This window comes from Sturnira hondurensis, unplaced genomic scaffold (genome assembly GCF_014824575.4).
Source record: "Sturnira hondurensis isolate 20B ecotype Veracruz unplaced genomic scaffold, ASM1482457v3 Scaffold0022910, whole genome shotgun sequence".
Taxonomy (NCBI): domain Eukaryota; kingdom Metazoa; phylum Chordata; class Mammalia; order Chiroptera; family Phyllostomidae; genus Sturnira; species Sturnira hondurensis.
Window position 1 is genome coordinate 13,760,658 of NW_028095541.1, and position 23,867 is coordinate 13,784,524.

The 23,867-nt window shown below is 39.2% G+C and overlaps 1 protein-coding gene across 1 annotated transcript in view; it reads left to right on the plus strand.

Moving 5' to 3' along the window:
• MASTL (microtubule associated serine/threonine kinase like) overlaps window positions 1-15,860 on the plus strand; it is a 33,626-nt gene extending 17,766 nt beyond the window's left edge. The window contains exons 7-12 of the mRNA XM_037037212.1: window positions 99-271; window positions 2,394-3,530; window positions 4,534-4,675; window positions 12,403-12,516; window positions 12,604-12,705; window positions 14,879-15,860. Of these exons, the coding sequence (XP_036893107.1) occupies window positions 99-271; window positions 2,394-3,530; window positions 4,534-4,675; window positions 12,403-12,516; window positions 12,604-12,705; window positions 14,879-15,036 (1,826 nt within the window). The 3' untranslated portion in view covers window positions 15,037-15,860. The remainder of the gene's footprint in view (window positions 1-98; window positions 272-2,393; window positions 3,531-4,533; window positions 4,676-12,402; window positions 12,517-12,603; window positions 12,706-14,878) is intronic.
• Window positions 15,861-23,867: the final 8,007 nt, after the last annotated feature.

Consider the following 23,867-nt stretch of genomic DNA (forward strand, 5'->3'; position numbering starts at 1 on the left):
CAACACTTGATACTTTGCCTATTTATCTGTAAATATTCAGGTTCAGTGAGGAACTAAGAAAGATGTGACATAAGGTTCAATATTTTCCCTTCCTCCAGGTCTTGAAACAGTTGCCTCCAACCCTGGAATGCCTGTCCAGTGTCTAACTTCTAATCTACTCCAGTCTAGAAAAAGACTGGCTACATCGAGTGCCAGTAGTCAGTCCCACACTTTCGTATCCAGTATAGAATCTGAATGCCACAGCAGCCCCAGATGGGAAAAGGATTGCCAGGTTAGAGTGAAGTTTATCGTAACCATAACCAATTATGTATGTGAAATTAATGAGAGAAGCACATTTTACCTTTTCATTTAAATTCTTCATGGAAATGAAACTGTTACGTGAACAGTAGTCAAGGTAGTCTTCATTTTCCTTTACATTGTGTTAAATTCTTTTGAAATATCTGTTTCTCATTCAAATGCAATTTTTTTAAGAGAATGAAGTTTTTATTTACTCTCTTAAGAAAGGAAAAGTGCATAGTATGGCAAGATACACCAGCCTGAAATTATTCTCACTTTATATAATGAGATTCCAAATTTTTACATTTTTGCTATAAATTGATAGAATGTTTGGCTTCTGTGCATCTATATAGACTTTTTTTTTTCAATTCCCTACCATGACACAGATATTAGCTGGTTGATTTTTTTAAAGGTATATCTTATTTTTGAATTCGCACTACTTCCTTTGTACTGATTTCCGCCAGTTTTTCATTTAATAGAATGGCAATTCTTGTGGATCAGAAATAACTTTTAGACCACAAAGATAATGTCAATGTACCTTCAAAATTATCTCTCCTTCCCTGGCTGGTGTGGCTCAGTGGATTGAGCACTGGACTGCAGACTGAAAGGTCACCGGTTCCATTCCTGGTCAAGGCACATGCCTGGGTTGTGAGCCAGGCCCCCAGCTGGGGTGTAGGAGAGGCAGCCAATCAGTGTTTCTCTCCCTCTCTTTTTCTTTCCTTTCCCCTCTCTCTAAAATAAATAAATAAATTTTTTAAATAAAGTACCATTCTAAGAAAATTGCTTCCCAAGTGAATGAATTTACTTAGTTCTTTTACTTAATTTAAATATTTTACTTTTCTCTTTTTAAAAGCAATTAAAGCTGAGAAGAACTGAAATTTTAAATTATAATAAAGTTGCTCTCATAAAATCCCAATAAAATAATGTTAGATTAGAAGAATGGTAGATAAAATAATTTGGATTGTATTTGCCCCTTATTCCCAGTCTTACAATTTTCTTTATTATTGTTGGATATTTGCATTTTATAAATAAGGTCAAATTTTTTAGTTAAGGCAGGATTTCTCAATTTTTTTCCTTCTCTCCTTATAAAGCATCTATATAGATGCTTTATAGACAATATGTATATGTTACAGAATAAACCAGATTTGCATTCCTAGTACAATTATTTCATTTCTGTCCTATCCAAGAAAGAAATATACTGTTTCCATTGTACACAGTTTCACTGTGTTGCTCCTGCTCCTGCATCCCTAAGGAATGCAGTGATTGCATTCTGGTGGTTCTTCTCGAGTTACAGTCAACAGAACTGCAAGGGACCCCTGGTAGGCCCTGTGCTGATCCCCAAATGTGTCATTTTTTTGTGCTCAAAGATCAAAAATAGGCAGTGTTACAATTACAGAAGATTCCCTCTGAGTAATCATGTAAAAATCTTCATTACCAAGCACCAATTTGCGATATTAGGTGCAAAGCTCTGATCACCCAATAGCTTCTGCAGATGGTTGGAATTCAGTTTTCAAGGAAAACACTTTGTTACCAGTGTTGACAACTTGTTAACAATGGATTTAACTCTGTTATGTTTGGTTTCTCATTATAAATCACCACTAATTTATCCTTACCCTTATCAGCTTGGTTTTCTTTTACTTGTTTGAAGTGATACATGTTTCTATTGATAATGTTTTTTATCTGTAATTTTCCATTAACTATATTTATATCAAGTCTTGTACATTTTGAAATTCAAAATAGAATCATCCATACTCCTATGCAAAGCAGATATGTGCATAATAGAGCCTTTCCCCAAATTTCTCTGAATATGTTGCCCGCTAATTTGTTCTATTTAAATAACATATAATACACTATCAAATAAGTATTATGGAATGCTTGGTTTACATTTTAGACCACTGTTTCACTCAAAATAATGTATTTAAATTTATACTAAAATTTTTATATTGCTTTTAGTTATCTGTTATCATTTTTCTTTTGTTCCATTGGAAAGTGGGAATAGGTACCCTAAATAATAGCTTATGGGGCCATTCATCCCACCCAAGTGGACAGAGGTCTAACACAGGTTAAAGAATCTCAGCTTTATACAACTAAAAAAAGGCCATTCCCTTTCCCCTTAGGAAAGTGGCGAGGCACTGGGCTCTACAGTGATGAGTTGGAACACGACTGAAAAGCCTTTATGTACAAAATCTACAAATGCCATCGAGACCAGAAGTTTCGATAAGAAGGACCTCGAATTGGCCCTGTCTCCCATTCAGAACAGCAGTGCCATTCCTGCCAGCGGAAGCTCTTGTGTCAACCTTGCTAAGAGATGCTTCTCTCGGAAAGTGTCTTGGGAAGCAAGAGAACTAGATATAAATAATATTAATATGGCTGCTGACACCAGACAGTCTGGTTTTCATCAGTCACATCAGGGGCCTATGGATTCTGATGGTATGACTGGAGAACACCTTGGGAAAAGAAGTGTTAAGAGACACTTTGAGTTAGTTGACTCCAGTCCTTGTCAGAAAACCATACAGAATAAAAAAAGTTGTACAGAGGATAAGGATAGTAATGAAATGAGAGATTGTTATACAAATCAAAGTACAAGCTTAACCACTGAAATTCAGGGCCTTAAGCTATCAGTATATAGAAGTCAGCAAAATGACTGTGCTGATAAGGAGAACATAGTTGATTCTTTTATGGATAAACAACACACACCAGAAAAAACACCTATCCCAATGATAGCAAAAAACCTTATGTGTGAACTGGATGAAGATTGTGACAAGCATAATGACAACTTAAGTTCTAGTTTTCTATGTTCTGATGATGATAGAGCTTCTAAAAGTATTTATGTAGACTCTGATTCATCTTTTCCTGGAACTTCTATAATGGCAAGTCCACTAGAAAGGCAGTCCTTAGATCCAAATAATAGCATCAAAGAATCTTCTTTTGAAGAATCAAATATTGAAGACCTACTTACTGTATCACTTGGCTGCCAAAAAAGTCCGTTGCCAAAAGGTGATGTGAACCCTGCTGTCCAAGACAGTAACCAAAAAACATTAGCGCCTTCTTCAGAGGTGTTGACAACATTAACCTGCTCTAAAAGAAATGCTGTAGCTTTTCGAAGTTTTAACAGCCATATTAATGTATCCAGTAACTCAGAACCATCCAAAATGAGCATTACTTTAGATGCAATGGATACTTCATGTGCTTATAGTGGTTCGGACCCCGTGGCCATAACCCCTACTCAAAAGGAAAGACCTTACTTCTATCAGGTATGTTATTACTTTCTAACACTTGTTCTTTGAATTGTAGAAGAATAAATTATGAAGGCCAGACTCTTGCCTGTCTGCTAGACTATACGATATTAAGCATGTAGTCTTGTAGTCTACTGGTCAGAAATTTCTGGATTGTTCAAAGTTTTAATGCAGAAAAGTAAAGCTGGTAGTCGTGTTTATTGGTCTTAACAACGGCAATGCCACCTTCCTTCGTACTGCCCTACATACTTTCACATATGTACATCTACCTGCGTATAATTGCATATTTTCACTTGATCCCAGAAACAGTGAGTTATAAAAGTAAAGTCTACCATCTTCTGAGTACATATTTAGATGAGCTCTTTTTTACAGAAAAAAGATGGAAGTATATATTTTAATTCTTATTTTGTTTTTATTTTCTAACCCTTTATCTTTTTTTCTTCCCTTGGAGAGACATAATATAAAAAGTGGAAACCCAGGATTTAGAGTTACAAAACTTGGTTTTTTATTCAGAACTCACTGGGGGACTTAGAGGCCCTTGCCCTCAGAGCCCCTGTGTGCCACCTGTCTGTAGAATATAATGATACCTATCCTGCGGGTCTCACAGAGTCCTTATGGACAACTGAATATCTTAAAAACTCCAATGCCAATTAGCACAAGAGGTTATTTTTATTTAGTTCTCCCTATATGTATATCCTAACATTTCAGTCATTTGTCAGCTACAGCCTCCCTCGGTGACTTGGTAAGCTTGCATTAATCTGTGCTATCAAGAGTTATTTCTTGCCGACTTTTTTATTTTTTCTTGTGTATCCAGATCTTATTGACCATAATTGGTGTTACCTAGCCTCTGAAGTATCATTAGATATTAGGACTTTTTATAATAATACTTAGTTATGAGTCCTTCAAAACTGATGAAGGATTTGAGTATGTTCTTAATGCTAAGCAGCCTCACTCTTTTGTTTTGGCATTTCTGTTCACTGTAAAAGGAATTAATTGTCGTTTAAAAACTCTTTTTAAATAGCAGACCCCAAATCAAGTCAAGTCAGGAACTCCATATCGAACTCCAAAGAGTGTAAGAAGAGGGGCAGCCCCAGTGGATGACGGGCGAATCCTGGGAACCCCAGACTACCTCGCACCTGAGTTGCTATTAGGCAGGGCCCATGGTAAGACACACGTCTTGAGTTTTTGAAATGTTATCTGTTACTACATTTTTTTTCTTTTTTTAAAAGATTTTATTTATTTTTAGAGAGAGGGGGAGGGAGGGAGAAAGAGAAGGAGAGAAACATCAGTGTGTGAGAGATACAACCATCGGTTGCCTCTTACACGCCCCCAACTGGGGACCTGGCCTGCAACCCAGGCATGTGCCCTGACTGGGAATCGAACTGCGATTGTGTGGTTCACAGGACCATGCTCAATCCACTGAGCTACACCAGCCAGGGCTTTCTTGCCTTTTCTTAGCTTCTAGTGTTTGCTGGCAGTCTTTGACATTTCTTGCTTTGTAGATGCATCACTAATCTCCCCTCTTTATATGATGTTCTCCGTGTCTCTACGGTAACACGGGTGTGCTCTCCTAAGGACGAGAGTCAAATTAAGGACTCACCCCACTCCAATATGACTTCATCATAACCTAATTATATCTGCAAGGACCCAACTTCAAATGTCAAATTCAGAGGACCTCAGGGTTAGGACTTAAAGTTATCTTTTTTCAAGTGGGCATAATTTAACCTACAGCATAACCCTGTCTTCTACGTTTTGACATTAATCACTTCCCTTTGCTTTGGACTCTTTTGGTGAGATCATCTGTCTTATCTTCCCCACCCCAGCACTTTCATTTTTGTTCCTTTGCTGACTTTTTTCCTTTATCTAAAACTTAGCTTCCACCCTTATCTTCCCCTTACTACCTACCTTCTCAGAGTTTGCTTTTCTTTGCTTGACTATTTTTGCTTTGGTAATCTGATTATTTATTTATTTTTATTGTTCAATTACAGTTGCCCCAGTTTTCCCTCATTACTCTCCCCTGCCCTACCCACCCCCCACCTTCCATATTCAAACCGCCTCCCGGCCCTGTTGTCTTTGCCCATGGGTTCTTTATACATGTCCCTTGACCTGATCCTTCCCTTTTTTTCGTCGCCATTGTCCTTGTCAGTTTGTTGTTTGTTTCCATATCTCTGATTCTATTTTGCTTACTTCTTTGTTTTGTTGATTAGGTTTCACTTATAGGTGAGATCATATGGTATTTGTCTTTCACCACCTGGTTTATTTCACTTAGCATGTTCTCCAGTTCTATCCATGCTGTTGTGAAGAGTAGGAGTTCCTTCTTTCTGCTACTTAGTATTCCATTGTGTAAATGTACCATAGTTTTTTGATCTACTCATTTACTGATGGGCACTTAAGCTGTTTCCAGCACTTGGCTGGAATAAACATACAGGTGTATAGGTTCTTTTTTAAAAAATATATTTTATTGATTATGCTATTACAGTTGTCCCATTTTTTTCTCTCCTTTATTCCCCTCTGCTCTGCACCCCCCTTCCCACCAGCATTTCCCCACCTTAGTTATGTCCATAGTCATACATAAGTTCTTTGGCTTCTCCATTTCCTATACTATTCTTAACCCACCCATGCCTCTTTTTTTACATAACAATTATGCTTCTTATTCCCTGTACCTTTTCCCCCAATTCTTCCCACTCTCTGATAACCCTCCATATGATTTTTGTGATCCTGTCCCTGTTCTAGTTGTTTGTTTAGCTTTTATTTCTTTATTTATGTGTGTATTTATTTATTTATTTTAGGTTCACTTGTTGATAGTTGTGACATTGTTGTAATTTTACTGTTCATAGTTTTGATAAGTTTTGTTCTTTTTTTAGATAAGTCCCTTTAACATTTCATATAATAAGAGCTTAGTGATGATGTACTCCTTTAACTTGACCTTACCTGGGAAGCACTTTATCTGCCTTCCAATTCTAAACAATAGCTTTGCTGGATAGAGTAATCTTGAATGTAGGTCCTTGCCTTTCACAACTTGGAATACTTCTTTCCAGCTCCTTCCTCCAAGGTTTCTTTTGAGAAATCAGCAATCTTATGGCAACTCCTTTGTAGGTAACTGTCTCCTTTTCTCTTACTGCTTTTAAGATTCTCTCCTCTTTCATCTTGGGTAATGTAATTATGATTGCCTTAGTATGTGCTTTCTTAGGTCCAACTTCTTTGAGACTCTGAGCTTCCTGGATTTGTATGTCTATTTCCTTTCCCAAATTCAGGGAGTTTTCTTTCATTATATTTTCCAAATAAGTTTTCAATTCCTCACTCTTCTCTTATTCTGGCACCCCTATGGTTCGGATGTTGAAAAGTTTTAAGTTGTCTTGGAGGTTCCTAAGCTTCTCCTCATTTTTTTGAATTCTTGTTTCTTCATTCTGTTCTGGTTGAATGTTTATTTCTTCCTTCTGCTCCAAACCATTGATTTGAGTCCCAGTTCCCTTCCCTTCACTGTTGGTTCCCTGTATATTTTTCTTTATTTCACTTTTCATAGGCTTCACTTCTTCCTCTATTTTGCGACCACACTCAACCATTTCTGTGAGCCCTGATTACTAGTTTTTTTTTAACTCTGCATCTGATAGGTTGGCTATATCTTCATCACTTAGTTCTATATTCGAAGCTTTCATCTGTTGTTTCATTTGGGCCATATTTCTTTGTCTTGCTGTGCCTGTTATGTAGTCAGGGGCCTTAGGTATTTGCCATGATGCAGCAACCCACATCACTACGTTGTAGTGCTACATGTGGAAGAGGGGTCAGAAAGGGAACAATGCTGTTTGCTCAGCTCTCTGCTGGCTTTCAATCACTTCCCCTGCTACCCACAAGCAAATTGGGTCCCTTCTGGTGCTGATTCTCAGGTGGGTGGGTTTGTGTATGTTCTAGGACCCTGTGGGTCTCTCCAGTGAATTCTCCTGTGAGGCTGGGAGTTTTTCCTGCCACCACAGCCACCACAGGTTTTTATAGTCAGAGTTTTTGAGCCTTTATTTCCCTATGCTGAACCCTTGGTGGTGTGATCTGTCTTGCTCCCCAGTTGTTCCTCTCAGTTTTTCCACATGCAAATGTAGGACTGCCTGCCACCACCTCGCCCACCTTGGTCCTCCAGCCGCCACCTTGCCGCCAGTCCTTCCCATCCCAGCTGCCCTTTTCCGCCCCTCCTACCAGTCTGGATGAATGTTTCTTCTTTAACTCCTTGGTTATTGGACTTCTATATGGTTCAATTTTCTGGCAGTTCTAGTTATTTTTTTGTTTTTAAATTTGTTGTCCTTTTGGTTGTGCAAAGTATATCTACCTACATCTTGGCTGGGAGTCTCTGTATACGTTCTTTTGAATTGGTGTTTCAGGATTCTTGGCAATCTGATTATTTAACTGAAACATTTATTAGCAGTCACCTGTAATGTCATTATTTACAAAATACCAGCCTCTTCTCACTCTCACTCCTCCTATCTCTATTGCTACTCCTCAGTTCTTTCCTTAGCTCTTGTAAATATGGAGGTTCTTCATGATTCTGCCCCTAGGTACTGACCCTTATCCCTTTCAGGTGCTCCCTGTTAATCTCATCATTCCCGTGACTTCAGTTGGGCCTGTGCTAACGTTTCCCAGAGACTGATCTCTAATCCTAACTTTCACTAGGCAGCAGACACAGGCCCTTAATATCTATTTAGTATTATGCAGATCTTGCAAGTGCTGCCTGTCAAAACTACTTGTTATCCAGCTTTTACTTCCTCCGTTCCTTATCTCAGCTTCACCATCTTTGTGGTGATACAGACATTGTCCCTATGTTCCAGCATTTAAATCTCTGATTAATTACATCTCTGCAGTGTTTCTCTTTTCCTTTTCATCTCTGCCACTGTCTCTGCCTCATCTTTTGCTTTTGATTATTTAATAGCTTTCTTTCTGATCTCCTCAATTTCATTTTGTTGTTTATAATCATTACCACCATTCTTCTTTTTTACCCCATATTTGTTGTTTTGTTTCCCTGATTGCAAATTTTTCTACATTTTATTCAAAAACCGATGAAAATGCTCAAATAGCCAAGCAGTTTTGCATGTTACAGTCCAGATTTGGATTCAATTCAAGTTGTTCCCTTCCTGTGCCTGTACACCCTTGCCCCACTTTTCAAGACCAGAGTTCAAGATAGGAGAGACCAAAAGCATCCCAGAAGGCAGAAGCACAAAATTCAGATTTTTCTTAATATGTAACGTGATTCATGCTTTTCCCCTCCTTGAAAAACTATGGTGTCTCCTTAAAAGCCACATTACTGATCATGGCACGTGAAGCTGCAAGCTCTCCTACTAGCCACATCTCTCAAAGAGATTCATGTTTTGGCCTTATAATCCCATTCCACCTTTTAGACACATTGTTTTCAAATTTTCCTTATTTTGCACAAGTATTGGCCTTAGTTTTAAAAAGCCAATCCCCAATCATCTTCATGTTAAATTTCTTCTCACTGATGATCAGTTTAAGTGTCACCTCTTCCACGAAGTCTCCTTTAACCACTTATGGAGATTTACTTTTTCATTGCCATATCACTTAAGTAGAAACTGTTTAGCCCTGTCTATTTAAAACTTAATGTCATTCTACCTGTGTTATAATTATGCGTTATATTTTTCCCTACTACTAAAGCCTAAGAAAGTTTCCTAAGACTAGTGTCTAAGGTTTCCCTACGGATAGCACTTCATGAGAATTCCTGGGCAGCACTCAGCACTGTTCTGAATAATCTCTACCGTGTTGCAAGTGGACGCACTTAATATTCCCCTTTATTAGCCAAAGCACCTAAGTTCCTCTGGGCACTTAACTGACTTATGTTCAGTGTCCTTTTCGCCAAGTCACAGATTTGCTAGGCCATTTACTATATTATAATTTGTATGTTGTCTAACTTAGGATACAATATGAAAGTAAGCTTCAAATGTAAAGATTTACTTTATTAGATCTTGCCACTATTTTAGTGGGACATCTAGTTACCTCAGCTATCTATCTAGTGATGTGTTTTTAAGTTTTTCTTTTCTTTTTTTAACATAAAGCAGTAATATATTTATTGTGTGAAATTTATAAAATGAAAACCAGGGCTCACTGGGGAGATGGAGATCTCTTGCTAAGTATGGTCCACCACAAAAGTTCTCCTAATTCTCAATTTACAGAAGCCAAATAACAATAATGTGTTCTCTGGTGACTTCTATTATTACTCCATATATCATATATTTACTCTACTTATTTAACACATTATTCTAGAACTTTCTTTTAAACGACAGCCCAAAAAAGCATTATTTTTCTAATTACCTTTCATTGGCAAATATTAAGAAGAAAGGCGGGTTGTCACAATTTCATTCAAATAGGTTTGACCCTCTCTGGTTCTCGTAGAAAGCAGCCAAGGCATCCCTGTCCCCAGAGTTTCCCGGCAATATGAAAACCTAAGTTTTTATTTTCTATAAAAGTAATTTAATAGATAGTTTATAAAATTTATAATCAAAAGGGGAAAAAACCAACTCCCTATTCCCTACCTCTTCCCCCAGATCCCAGGCCCCAGGGGGAAGTCCCTGGGCTCCTGGGCTCCATCCTGCATGTGTACCTCTCTGTTTCCCTGCATCGTGCTGAGGCACAGCTACGACTTCTCGGATGCCCTCCGTGGTCTTCCCCTCAACAAGCAGAGTTAGCAGCTCTGGCCAGAGTCTCCCGTAGCTTCTTGTGCATGTATCTGTTTCAGTTCTCTTAACATTGTGTTAAAATTATCTGTATTGTCTCTCCCAGAGTAGGCTATTTTCTCCTGAGAAGAAGCTCTCTTTCTTAGTCATCTTTGTACCCCTTACGTCTGACACAATCCCTAGCATCTAGTTCAATGAATGATGTGAGAATGAACTCATAAGTTGAATACAATGTACCTAACTACTCTTTTCTTACATGCAGGATTTCTGACTTCGGGTGAGTGAGCTGCTTTTTCAGTAATATGGCAAAGCATATTAAACCGAACAGTCAAAGTATAACTAGATCACATGGCAGGAAAATTTTTTTCATTTTGGCCCAGATATGAAATAGAAAAATGAAGTGTCTTCTGTTTTCTGAGTAGGAAGACATCCAGAGAGGCTGCTTTTCTCTGAAAACAAACGTAGGCATCTGACATTTTTTATGACTTTTTTTTTAAAGATTTTATTTATTTATCTTTAGAGGGGAAGGAGAGGAGGAGAGAAGTATCAATGTATGGTTGCCTCTCCTGAGTCCCCTGCTGGGAACTGGCCTGCAACCCAGGCATGTGCCCTGACTGGGAATCGAACCGCGATCGTGTGGTTCACAGGCCCGCCATTTTTTATGACTTTTAAAGGCAGCAGAGAGTGAGGATATGGCTTTTTTTTAGTGCAACAGAGGAAATGGGCTTGATAAAAATATTAGAATTAACAGTTACAAAAGGGCTGGAATTTCATAAACCATTTAATTCCATTATTATTAGAAAATAGGCATAAAGAGTATCATTATACAAATTACAGAAGTGGGTTGTGAGTTAGCAAGTGACGTAAAGTGAGTTCTCTTTCTCTGGCTAATGCTATAGTTGCTGGGATCGATGACAATATATGATCTTCTTAGACTTTGACTCACATGTATGGATATGTGTGCCATATCCATGGAGAAAGCATGTATGTTTTTGACATGAGTACATTTTGGCTGAACTGGGAAAAGGGTCCTAATTTCTAACTTGAGTAAAAGAAATAAAATGTATGGGTCTTTTTCCTGATTTCCCTCTACTTTTCTGTTGTTTAATTATATCATCGAATCAATTGAAATACTTTCTCAGTGCTGCTTAAAAGATCTCCTAACTGAGGTGGTTTTATGTTTTTATAGTGTTACTATAGAAACATACTATTGCTGTTTGCGTCTTGTGTTCTCAGGGAAAGTGGGGTTATCGCTTGCAGGGAAAAGGCATTCCACGTGCATGTGAGTTTTTCCCAGCAGTGGATTCCACAGTGCTTCCTGCTTGTTATAAAGTGGAAGGCTGGCAGTTGCTAAACCACAGCAACAGAGTTTGTGGAATTGCATTTAAAGGGTGATTTCCAGGCAAATGTAGCTCTAGACTACAGTCCCTGTTCTAAGTTTCTATTGAAGTTAGCCATTTTTGAACTAAAGTTAACTTTTGCTCGGTAAACACCTTATTCATAGACAGAACTAAACAAAAGTGTACACCAGATTACACAGTCATGTTTAAAATAATTCTTTAAAACATCTTGGTATATAAATGGTGCTTTCAATAAAGATATTATTTAGAAATCAGTTTTTCCTATTTATTAAGACATATCCTAATTACCTCAAGCTTTAAGTGAATATTCTTTGTTAAACTAATTTGTCCCTCTGTGATCTTAAAAGGAATAAAGCCCATGGAAACACTCAGTAAGTACAGCTTTCTATAATTACCAGGCTATCCTCCAATTAGTATAAATGTTGATGGCTCATCTCATATCTTTGTGAAATTAGTGGAACATGGAATTGTCTTAATGTTATTTCCCAATTTGAAATTGAGAAGTACTGTGACTGTTCTAGAGAACAATCTTTAGATTAAACGTATTCCTTGGTTGTGTTTTAGGATTTAGAACAAGTAACTATCCAGAATATCAGAAGTTATTAATAAGTGACCAAAGAAAGCTTTAACATTCCTTTAACTAGCTGTATTAATTGCTGATCTAAACTTCTTAGGAAATAAAGAAAGTAATTGCCATATTGCACACCCGAAGGTCATTCAACTTTTTGTACCCAATGAAGCCAGAAGTAAGCCTGAGGAAATGAATGCCTTGATTGTGCCCAGATATCTATGGGTTAATGGTCTAGCTGATCAAATATTTGTTGAAAATGCTAGCAAGTTCAACTACTTACTCTTAAATTCCAGGTCCTGCGGTAGACTGGTGGGCACTTGGAGTTTGCTTGTTTGAGTTTCTAACAGGAATTCCCCCTTTCAATGATGAAACACCACAACAGGTATTCCAGAATATTCTGAAAAGAGGTGATTCTTTTTCTCCTATTAAGACAGATTAATATATCTCTGTGTATTATTTTGAGCAGTGATCGAGAGGCTTATTAATATTTGTAGATATCCCTTGGCCTGAAGATGAAGAAAAGTTATCTGATAATGCTCAAAGTGCAGTAGAAATACTTTTAACCATTGATGATACAAAGAGAGCTGGAATGAAAGGTAAGGTTTTGTATTCATAAACTCTTTCACCCTGGATGTGTTTCAGCAGGCGAATGTTAATACTGATATAAAGTTCTAGTACAATGCTACAGATAATCTGACTATTAAATTAGTTTAAAAAGAATTTTAGTTTATTTTTGCCCTCCAGTTATCCATTGATACATTTGTCCTTATTGTACATGAAAATTTATTGTGATCAGGTTGTCATAGTCACTCACTGAATTTTGACCTCAAGTAGGTACCTGAAACAATCTTATCTTGTCAATGTCTTAGGTTTATCAGGGCCTGATAAAGTTAATGATCCACAAATACAAGAAATATTTTTTCACCAAAATTGTAATGCTATAATATCTAAGTGCTTCATTTGTGATAGCACTGTTGATTGACAGATGTATCAGGTGCCAGGTTACATTTTGATCCATTCGGTGGATTCTTCCCACTGCAGGAGATACATGAGACTGCAGTTTTGAACCTCTGGTAAATCTCATCAGCTGCCCTAAGGCCCTGTTTGCCCTAGGATATAGGGACAAATAAACATTATGTCCCAGAGTACATTTCCATGTGAAGTAGGAGGGTATGTTTAGAAAATTTAGCTTTAGTAATATGTCATTGGCTTCAGCTTCTGGGTGTTCTCTCTAATAAGATCCATTGTTTGTTTGTTAGTTGAACAAATGCTACAGAGTGACTTCTAGGTGCCAGACAGTATTGTTACAGGTGCTAGAGGTTCCCTACAGATGAACCAGACTAAAATTCCTGTAATTTTATATTCTAATGGAAAGATAGAAAGTAAATAAATACAACCATGACATAATACCATCTAGTTTTAAGTACCATGAAGAAAAATAAAGCAGAGTGAGAGAATACAAAGTATGGCAGATTTTTTTTAGATGGAGTGGTCAGTAAGACCTCTGTGAAGAGTGGAATTGAAGCAAAAGCCTGTGTAAAGTGAGGGCACAGATGTCTGACAACTGAGCTCTAACACTTACTTTAGAAGGATTCTCAACTGGGGTGATTTTGCTCCCCAAAGGACATTTGGTATTGTCTGGAGCTGTTTTGAGTTGTCACAACTGTGGGAATGTCCTACAGTGCACAGGACAGTCCTCACAACAAAGATTTATCCGGTCCCAAAGGTCAGTTGTGCTGAAGCTGAGAAACCACTGTTAGGTAAACTACTATAATACACTGTGATTTGCTCAAATTAAGTAGGGACAGAAGAAAAGTACTTACCATTAACCCAGATTTTTGTTTGTTTAATGAACAGTTCACGTAGTGAAGCCAATGGTAGGGGTATTCTTCAGTTAAAAAACAGTGGCCTCAGCTGTTTGTTTAGTTCATCTTGACCTAGATTAGAACTTGTTATAGTTTCAGTTTAAATGAATAGCTATTATGAGAAGGTCCTAAAGCATCACATCACATCCAGATATCACAGTTTAAGAGTTATTACAATAAGTAACTCTAAAGTAATCCATGCTCAAGTATGTATTCTAAAAAATTAAAAGACACGTTGTCTAAACAAAAATTGCCTCTGCATTTTTATCTCTCTTCCTACCAGTCTTTCCGACGAGGAAAGGGGCCCCGGGCAGACACACAGCCTTCCCAGCCCACCATCCCCAGTGCAGACCCATGGTTCTTTCTCGTCTGTGTAGTCTTCTCCTGATACTTCCCTCAAGTTCGGTTGCTGATTTTTTTTGCTGCTTGCTGCCTTAACTGCCACTTCCTGTTTTTGTCAATGTCTTTATTGTTGCCTTATGAATAAAGGATTGACAGGGGAAGTTAGGTCTCTTAACAAAATACCACAAAGTGATCAAAAGAGCATATTTTCATTTTCGTCTGTAGAAGGAAATAAATAGGAAAGATGACAGGTATTGAAAATGTAGCTAAAGAGATAAGCAAAGTTGAGATTTTGTAAGTGGAAGCAGTACTGCTAGATGCTTAGTCGGTGTGTTGTGAAGATGCAAGTCAATGACATCCTATATCAGGTGTACAAGATGATGCAGAGTGTTTCACTGAGAAGGAAGTAATTGAATAGAAAAACAGAAAACTAATGCCTATGAAAGTGGCATAATAAAGTAGGGCAAGATAGATGTGTGGCAGTGTCCTTCATTCCTGCAGAAGAGTACTTGTTTAGGTAATGGTGTCATAATATTCTGTTTTGTTTTATATTTTTCTAAAGAACTGAAACATCATCCGCTCTTCAGTGAGGTGGACTGGGAAAATCTGCAGCATCAAACTATGCCTTTCATACCCCAACCAGATGGTGAAACAGATACCTCCTATTTTGAAGCCAGGAACAATGCTCAGCACCTAACTGTGTCTGGATTTAGTCTATAGCACAGAAGTCTGTCCTTTAAGCTTACCTCGTCTATAGGGTAAGCTAGCATAATTGTATACTCCTTGATACTGGATTGATTTAAAGGGGAGGAAATCACTTTCCCTGGATCAATGAGCTTTCAATATATGTTACAGCTTCCACAGAGGTAAAAGGCTATCAAGAATATTATCAATAATTTATCTTAATCTCAACATTGTACATAAATCTTCAAAGCTTCTTTCATCTTATTTATTTTGTCACTGCACTTTATGCAAGTTAATGCAACAATAAAACTAGAATGGCACTACCACTTCAGAGGAAGTGAGACTTAAGCTTGATTTTCTTTCTCATCTGTTGATTTCAGTCCACCATTCGGTTTGGTGTTATAATAACAAAACACCGTACAAGTTCATCTTAATGTAACTTATTTATTTATACATGATTTCCTGCAAAAGCTGTAGTCTCAAAGGCAATCCTTTAAGAATGCATTTGTGACCTCAAAATGCAGCTGTAAATTTCCTTCACCCAGTAGTACAGCTTTTTGGGGGAATGAGGGATGAACAAAAGGACTTTGGTTTTAGTTTACTTTCTTAGGAATACATTTTGCTATCTGGACTGCTTCTGATACTTTCTCTGCGATACATATTTGTTTAAAATAGTACTAGAAAGCTTAGGTGTGATATACTGTAGCAATTTTAACAGCTTGTTCAGTTTTAGTAAAACATGATGGTTTACATCTTAAAATAATTTGTTTAAAGCATAGGGAGCATTACCAGAGACAGCCTGACCCTGTATGAAAAATTTACTTTGGCTTAATAAATACGATTGTAACATACTTCAAGTATATTGCTTGTCAACATCATTCTTTTATACACACACACACACAAAGATTCAGCTTCACAGGTCATATGTTAAATTCATAGAGGCTTTCAGCATACTTACCCCATAACAGAGCAGAGTTCAAGTTTAAATGTACTATATGTAAATTTGCTGCTAATCTATTTAATACTGTTGTTCCTTTTGCACTTGGATTTATGTTTTTACTTTCCATTACTGTCCCAGAAAGAGCCCTGCTAATCTAGTTGAAAAAGCTAATACAAGTGTAAAACTTACAGTGAAAAATAGACCATTATAATTATGCTATATAATTGAATCCAAGATTTAATATTTTTACTGAGCTTGTTTTAGTAATAACTACTTCAATTTAATGTTCCTAATAGTCACTTCTTCTAATAAAATATTTAAAATAAGTTATTCAAACTTTGTTTAATATATATTAAATCTTTCCCTTAGGTAAAAATATAGGATAATTTATTGTTCTTATATGGCATATGTATATTTTTTATCCTCACTCAAGGACACTTCTTCATTTTGCTTCTTTAGAGAGAGGAAAGGAGAGAGAGAAACTAATTCGAGAGAAGCTTTGCTTGGTTGCCTTCAAACACGCCCAGACTGGGGATCAGGAATCATACATGTCTGAACTGGGGGTCGCTCTCATTTGTACCCGGACTGGCGATGAACCTGCAACCTAGATGTGCTCCCACCAGAAATCAAACCCACAACCCTTCAGTTACCGGACGATGCTCTAACTACTGAACCACACCGGCCAGGGTTCTTTTATAATATTTTTAAGTAGTCAGAAAAATAGTGGCTGTGGAATCAAGCACCAAAAGTTTAAACCACTGCTCTACCCCATAAAACACCTTGGGCAGGTAAAACTCTAAGATAGTGATTGTCTACTTATATAGGCAGATTAAAAATAAGAAACTAGCAAAGAAAATTTAAAATAACAATAGGATTTAAAAATAAATAATATGGACCAAATCATTTCCTTATTAGAACTGCCCAAGACTCCAGTATTATCAGGTACTTGAAACATTACTGAATAATTGGGAAAACGTACAGGGACCCTACTTCCAAGGCAAGTGCCCATGCCATTAAGTGGAAGTTTGCAGTTAAAAGACCTAGCATGTGCAGCTCTTGTCACCTGGAACTGTGCATGCTATAGCGGTGTTTACAGGGAACAAGTGATTTATTATCTAAACTTAAACCCTTAATACACCTGTCAAGATGTGGTGGGTTCAGAAACTCGTTAAGGAAAAACCTGAGGCTTCCAGTCAACATGGCTGAGTAGGTGACCTTGGTACTTCCATACTCCCACAACTACATCACAATTAACAACTAAAGTAAACAACCATCCTTGAGAACACCTGAAGTCTAACTAAACAGAAGTCATAACTAAGGATATCCAGAAGCCACAACTGAGACTGGTAGGAGGAATAGGCAAATCACATACCCACATGTAGCAGTTAAAAATGGAGGGAACCCTGGCCAGTGTGGCTCAGTTGGTTGGAGTATTGTTCCATATACTGAACAGTCACGGGTTCAATTCCTGGTCTGATCACATACTTAGGTTGTAGGTTTGGTCCCCAGTCAGGGTGCCAGAGGCAACCAACTGATTGATGTTTCTCTCTCTTTCTTCCTGTCTTTCTATAAAACAATGAAAGAATGTCCTTGGGTGAGAGAAAAAAGGGGTATTTCTGCTGCAGATGTTCATGATGAGCCTCCCAGAGTCTCATCCCCACACTAGGATCTCCACAGCAGAGTCTCGGTCCCTATAACTTCTGGCTGTGGACACCAGTAGACACTGTGGCTCAGTGAGATGGAGGGTGCCTAGAGAGCCAGGAATTCCTCCGAAAGGGGCCATGCATGGACTTCCTCAGACTCACCTGAGCTCTAGCCCTGGGCCAACAGCTTGAAGGGCTGCAGGGACATATGGGAGGAACTAAATTGTCTGGCTTCAAGGTAAGGGCTCCAGGGGCAGCTTTCTCCCAGCAAGTGCTGGCAGAGGCCATTGTTCCTTTGTGAGCTCTACCCCTGGCAGTCCCAGAGCTATATCTGAGTCTCCATCTACCTGGCTAATGCTGTTTGTCCTGCCTCGGTGATTCCCTAATCCAACCCCATGTGTGATTACTCAAGGTGATTCCAGTGGCATTTCCATACAAACAGCCTGTCTTGGCTCATGCTTCAGACTCTTACTCAAAGGTACACAAACCCCAGAAAAGCAACAACTGGCCTCAGGCCTGTACCTATTGATAAACAGCCCCAAGCCTGGAATTAATAGCAGTCAGCTTTGGTTCACAGCTTGGCTCTCCCAGACACCTCTGAGCCTAGACCAAGTGACAGCAATCTGTAGCTCACTTTGTAGTTCAGGTCATTTGACCCAGGCAGGGCACAGGCAGTGGTTGACCTTGGTCTGTACCTCCTAGGAAGCCCCTGAGCCCGAGTGTACCCAGTGGATAGCTTCATATTACACCGGAATGCCACCCAACCTCCTCAACTAGCAACATACTCAAAGGGCTGACTCAGCTGGCACCAGAGCCCTGCTGAAGTGAGTCCTGGTCTACAGGATGGGCCCCTGCATAGCAACTCCTCCACTGCAACCACCGCTGGTCCTTGCAGACAAATTTCCTGTGAATCAGTGCCTTCCACTGGTGTGCTAACAGAAATCAAGGTTCAACTACAACAGACAGGTACACACAGTGCACAAAGGAGGGGTGCACCTGGGGTGCCCCACTCAGGTGACAGGGATGCTCCTCCACTGGGCTCCATAGGACACCTACACATAAGGCCACTCTACTAAGCCTGGGAGATGTAGCAGCTCTACTGACTACATAGAAACAAACACAGGGAGGTAGCTAAAATGGGGAGTCAAACATGTTCCAAATGAAAGAAAAGGACTAATCTCCAGAAAAAGAACTAAACAAAATAGACTCAATTTACCAGATACAGAGTTCAAAACACTGGTTATAAGGATGCTCAATGAACTTAGAGGAAGAGTAGATCAACTCAGTGAGAACTTCAGGAAAGAAGAACAAAAATGGAGATAAAAAAAAGAGCCAGTCAGAAATGAAAAATACAATAACCAAAATGAAGAATGCACTAGGAGGAACCAACAGATTGGATGGAGCACAGGATCAAACTTATGATGTGGAAGATACAGTAGCATAAAACTCCCAACTAGAATAGCAAAAGGAAAAAAGAATCCAAAAACAATGAAGACAGTTTAAGGGGCCTCTGGGATGACATCAGACATACCAACATTTGCATCATGGAAGTGTTGGAAGAAGAAGAGAACAAAGATTGCAAATCTTTGGGGAATAAATGAAAGAAAAGTTCCCCAACTTGGTGAAGGTCATAGACACACAAGTTCAGAAAGTGCAGAAAATCCCAAACAAGATCAAAGAGGCCCACAGCAAGACACATTGTAATTAAAATGCCAAAGGTTAAAGACAAAGAGAATCTTAAAAGCAGCAAGAGAAAATCAGTTGCTTACCTACAAAGAGCTCCTATAAGACCGTCAGATGATTTATCAATAGAAACTTTGCAGGCCAGACAGGTTTGGCCAAAAATATTCAATGTGATGAAAACCAAGAACCTACAAACAAGATTACTTAACTTGGCAAGGCTAACATTTAGAATCGAAGGACAGACAAACAGCTTCCCAGATAAAGAAAAGCTAAAGGAGTTCATCGCCACCAATCTAGTATTACAAGAAATGTTAAAGGTTATATTTTGTCTTTTCTTTAAAGATTTTATTTATTTATTTTTGAGGGGAAGGAGGGAAGAAAGAGGAAACATTGATCCACACCTCCACTAAATGTTAAACAAATAAAAATAAACATGTTTGAAGAGGTACCTTGGTGTACTTCTGTCAGAATTAAGATTCATGCATAGCAAACACAAAAGGTGCTTAATAAGTGATCACTATTTGAATCCTAAGTACCCTGCTAGTTAGAATATTTGTCTTAGTTTTGGATTTGAGAAATTGTCACTATATAAAACCTTGCCATTATTCTCCAAACCATCTTGAAATACATTCAGGTATAATCACTTTGCCAGAAAGGACCACCTTAATCCTCGCCAAATACAAACATACTTAGAGTGCAAAAGTTTGTGCACTAAGTCTCATTTTGATTGATACCAACCCAGTTTGGATGTGTCATTATTATACCTATGGGCAGAGCGATTTTTGGAGGAAAGAAATTGAATAGTAGGCTACTGAACCAGCCTACCTGAATTCAAGATGTATTTTTGAGGTAGAATCAATGGGACTTACTGATAGATGGGATGAGGTGGGTGAGAGAATGGGAAGAACCAAACTTGACACCTAGTCTCTGAGTTGAGCAGCTGGGTCAATTTTGCTACACCCTGTAATGGAGAGAGGGACAGGACTGGCTGACACATTAAGTCTGACACATCTGCAAGACATCCAAATAATTCAAGAAACCAGTTAGACTTCTAGGTAAAAAATGGCAGATTGAATAAATGCAGGTTTCCTGAAACATGGCTAAAAAGGGTAGAGTTGGTTGTTTTGCTTTTCTGGGTAGAGTTGTGTGTGTGTATTTTAAGGCATGCATCAACATGGAGGTTTTATATGTCTAGAAATTTTCTTACACTCTTCCCACAAAAAGTGGAGTTGAATTCCCTTTCTCTGGATTCTAAGGCTAGGTTAGAAAGGGCAACATAGCTTCTGCCGGGCTCTCTCTTTGGGACACACACCTTGGGAGCCTGAGCTAACATAAGTCCTGCCATACTGAAGACACACTGCTGAAAACAGTTTATTTATATATGGAAAAGCACATATAAATAGAAATATCTCCCTGGCTGGTGTCACTCAATGGATTGAGTGCTGCCCTGCGAACTGAAAGGTCACAGGTTGAATTCCTGGTCAGGACACATCCCTGGGTTGTGGGACTGGTTCCCAGACAGGTGTGCAAGAGGCAACCTACCAATGTTTCTCTCACACATTGATGTTTACCTCCCTCCCTCCCTCCCTCCCGTCCCATCTCTCTAAAAATAAATATTTTTTAAAGAAATACCCACAGAACCCCAGTTGCACTGGCCTCCAGTTGTTTGCATCTTCACAGAAGCAACCACCAAATGAGTGAGTACACATTCCGATGATTCTAGCCCCAATCCTGAGTCAACTCAAATAATGTGGAGCCCTGCTGTGTCCTGTGCAAATAAATTCTGGACCCGCACAATCCATGAGCATGATAAATGGCTGTTTATGCCACTGACTTATCAGGTCATTTGTTATCTAGCCATAGTAACTGGAATACCCAGAAGTACAAAGAGAATAGGAAAGGACACAGCAAAATAAATGGATAAGTTAATAAAAAATGTGGGAAACTGCCGCTGCCCGCAGCAGCAAGGGTGGTCTCGAGGTGAGGCGAGGGACTTAAAGAGGACCAAATGCTCTGCTGGCAAATGGCAACTTTATTCAAGGAACTGCTGGCTTATATGCAAACTGCTGTGGCCTAAAGCAAGACCGCAAGGAACTGGAGACAATGTTGCTTTTCAAAGTTTGTATGCACCCTAGAGTTATCAAAAGGGCAAGATGTTCTCATATCCTGAGAACATTAGCCTGAAGATAATAGTGTCCTCATTACTATCATTTCCTTGGAACATGACGCATATGCCAAGTTCTTGTTCTTTCCTTCAAGGCTGAGAATGAGAAGGTCCGGAAAATGTCAAGACGCCCGCCGGCTCCAGGGACCAGAAACCAAGTTCCTCCACCATTTTCACAGTGGAGAACTCTGTCCTTGATCCCCTGTGGCCTGGCGGGCTCCCACAGGAAACTAAATCCTCAATGAGTCTGGAGAGAACCCAATGTCAATCCAATGTACCCTACAAAATACCTCAAAAAGGTTCAGTCAGGAGTGGGCACCAGGAACATCTCAAAGTNGTCAAGACGCCCGCCGGCTCCAGGGACCAGAAACCAAGTTCCTCCACCATTTTCACAGTGGAGAACTCTGTCCTTGATCCCCTGTGGCCTGGCGGACTCCCACAGGAAACTAAATCCTCAATGAGTCTGGAGAGAACCCAATGTCAATCCAATGTACCCTACAAAATACCTCAAAAAGGTTCAGTCAGGAGTGGGCACCAGGAACATCTCAAAGTAAGAATGAAAGCAAATAGGGCAATAATTACAGGCATATGGCCCTGGCTGGGTAGCTCAATTGGAAATACACCAAGGTTACAGGTTTAATGCCCAGTCAGGGCACATATAAAAATCAACTAATGAATGCATAAATAAGTAGAACAACAAACTGATGTTGCTCTTTCTTCCTCCTTCTCTCTAAAAATCAATGAAAATTAAAAATAATTACAGACAAACCTCAGAGAAATTGCAGGTTCATTTCCAGACTATTGCAGTGAAGCAAGTATTACAATAATGCAAGTCTCATAAATGTTCTGGTTTTCCAGTGCATATAGAAGTTATATTTACACTATATGTAGACACCTTAATTAAAAAATAGTATGTGCTAAAAACTGCTAACCATCTTTTGAGTCTGTTGGGAAAATGGCACGAATACTCCTTCTTAATGCAGGGCTGCCGCAACCTTCAATGTGTAAAAACTGCAATATCTGCGAAGCACAATAATGCAATACAATAAAATGAGCTATACCTGTGGTTGAATTCCATTTAAGAAGCAGGTCCCTAGATCTTCTCCCCAACTACACACACCCTCTGACTGTCCCTCCCGACTCTTGCCAAATATAGGTTTTCTCTGTCTGGGGTAAAGTGGGGGCACTGAGCACACCTGATGGGGGGTGCTGTTCTGCAGATCTTCCATTTTCCCCTCCAGATCACCTCCCCACTTCTGCAGCCTGCTGTGTCCTGGGAAGCTGACCTGTGTCGACTGTATCAACAGACTCCCCTGTACTCTGGCTTCCAGTTTTGCTTGGCTACTGAAGAGTATCACCAAGAGACCCAAGGGAAGAAAGAGGGTGGTTAGAAATACTGATTCCCATACTTTCCTCCCTGTGAGTCTTGGTAGGCTGCCTGCCTCCCTTGACCAAAGGTGTCAGTCAGCTCCTATAAGAGACCCTTTCCATGAGTCCCAGTCTGTCTCTGGCATATAATGATGGTCCTTCCCCTCATCACTGGAAATCTACAGGGTGGAAACAGAAACCTACTGTTACTGCCTCTCTAGGCATTTATTATAAGTACTTTGGATAATTGTCATCCCAAAATGCATATAGTGAAGTCCTAACCTTCCCCCAGTAACTCAGAATGTTTTTGGAGACAAGGTTCTTAAAGAGGTAAATAAATGAGGCCACAGGGTGGAGCCTAATCCAATACAAGTGGTGTCCTTAAGAGAAAAGGAGATTAGGACACAGAGAGGTACAGAGAGATGACCACGTGAAGTTGGGAAAAGATGGCCACCAAGAAGCCAAGCAGAGAAGTCAAAAAGAAGTCAACCCTGTTGCTCTGGCCAATGTGGCTTGGTCGGTGGGGCATCATCTCACAGACCAAGGGGTAACTGGTTTGGTTCCCAGTGGGAGCACATGTCTGGGCTGCAGGTCCAGTCCCTGTTTGGTGTGCATGCAAGAAGCAGCCCATCAGTGTTTATCTGCCTCTCTTTCTCCCTCGTCTTCTCCCTAAAAATAAATAAATAAATACATAATTTTTAAAAATTTCAACCCTGTCAATATTTCGATCTTGGACTTCTGGACTCCAGAACTGTGATAAAATAATTTTTGTTGTTTAAGCTGCCCAGTTTATGGTGCACTGCCATGGCAGCCCGAGCAAACTAATGAAGTACGTAAACTATTCTTTGTGGTTTCCTTCCACCCTGCTGATTCCTTCATTAATAGGTACTTTATTACCCTCTGCAACATATCCAAATGAGTTGGCCATTTCAGTCTCTAACTGATAAGGTAATAGCATTAAAATGGCCTTAAATGAATGAATGTACACCGGATGCTAAGACCCCCAGTCGTCTAACTGCTATCCCTCCATCAGCTATAAGAATGCTAACAGCAAGGATTTAATCCTCCA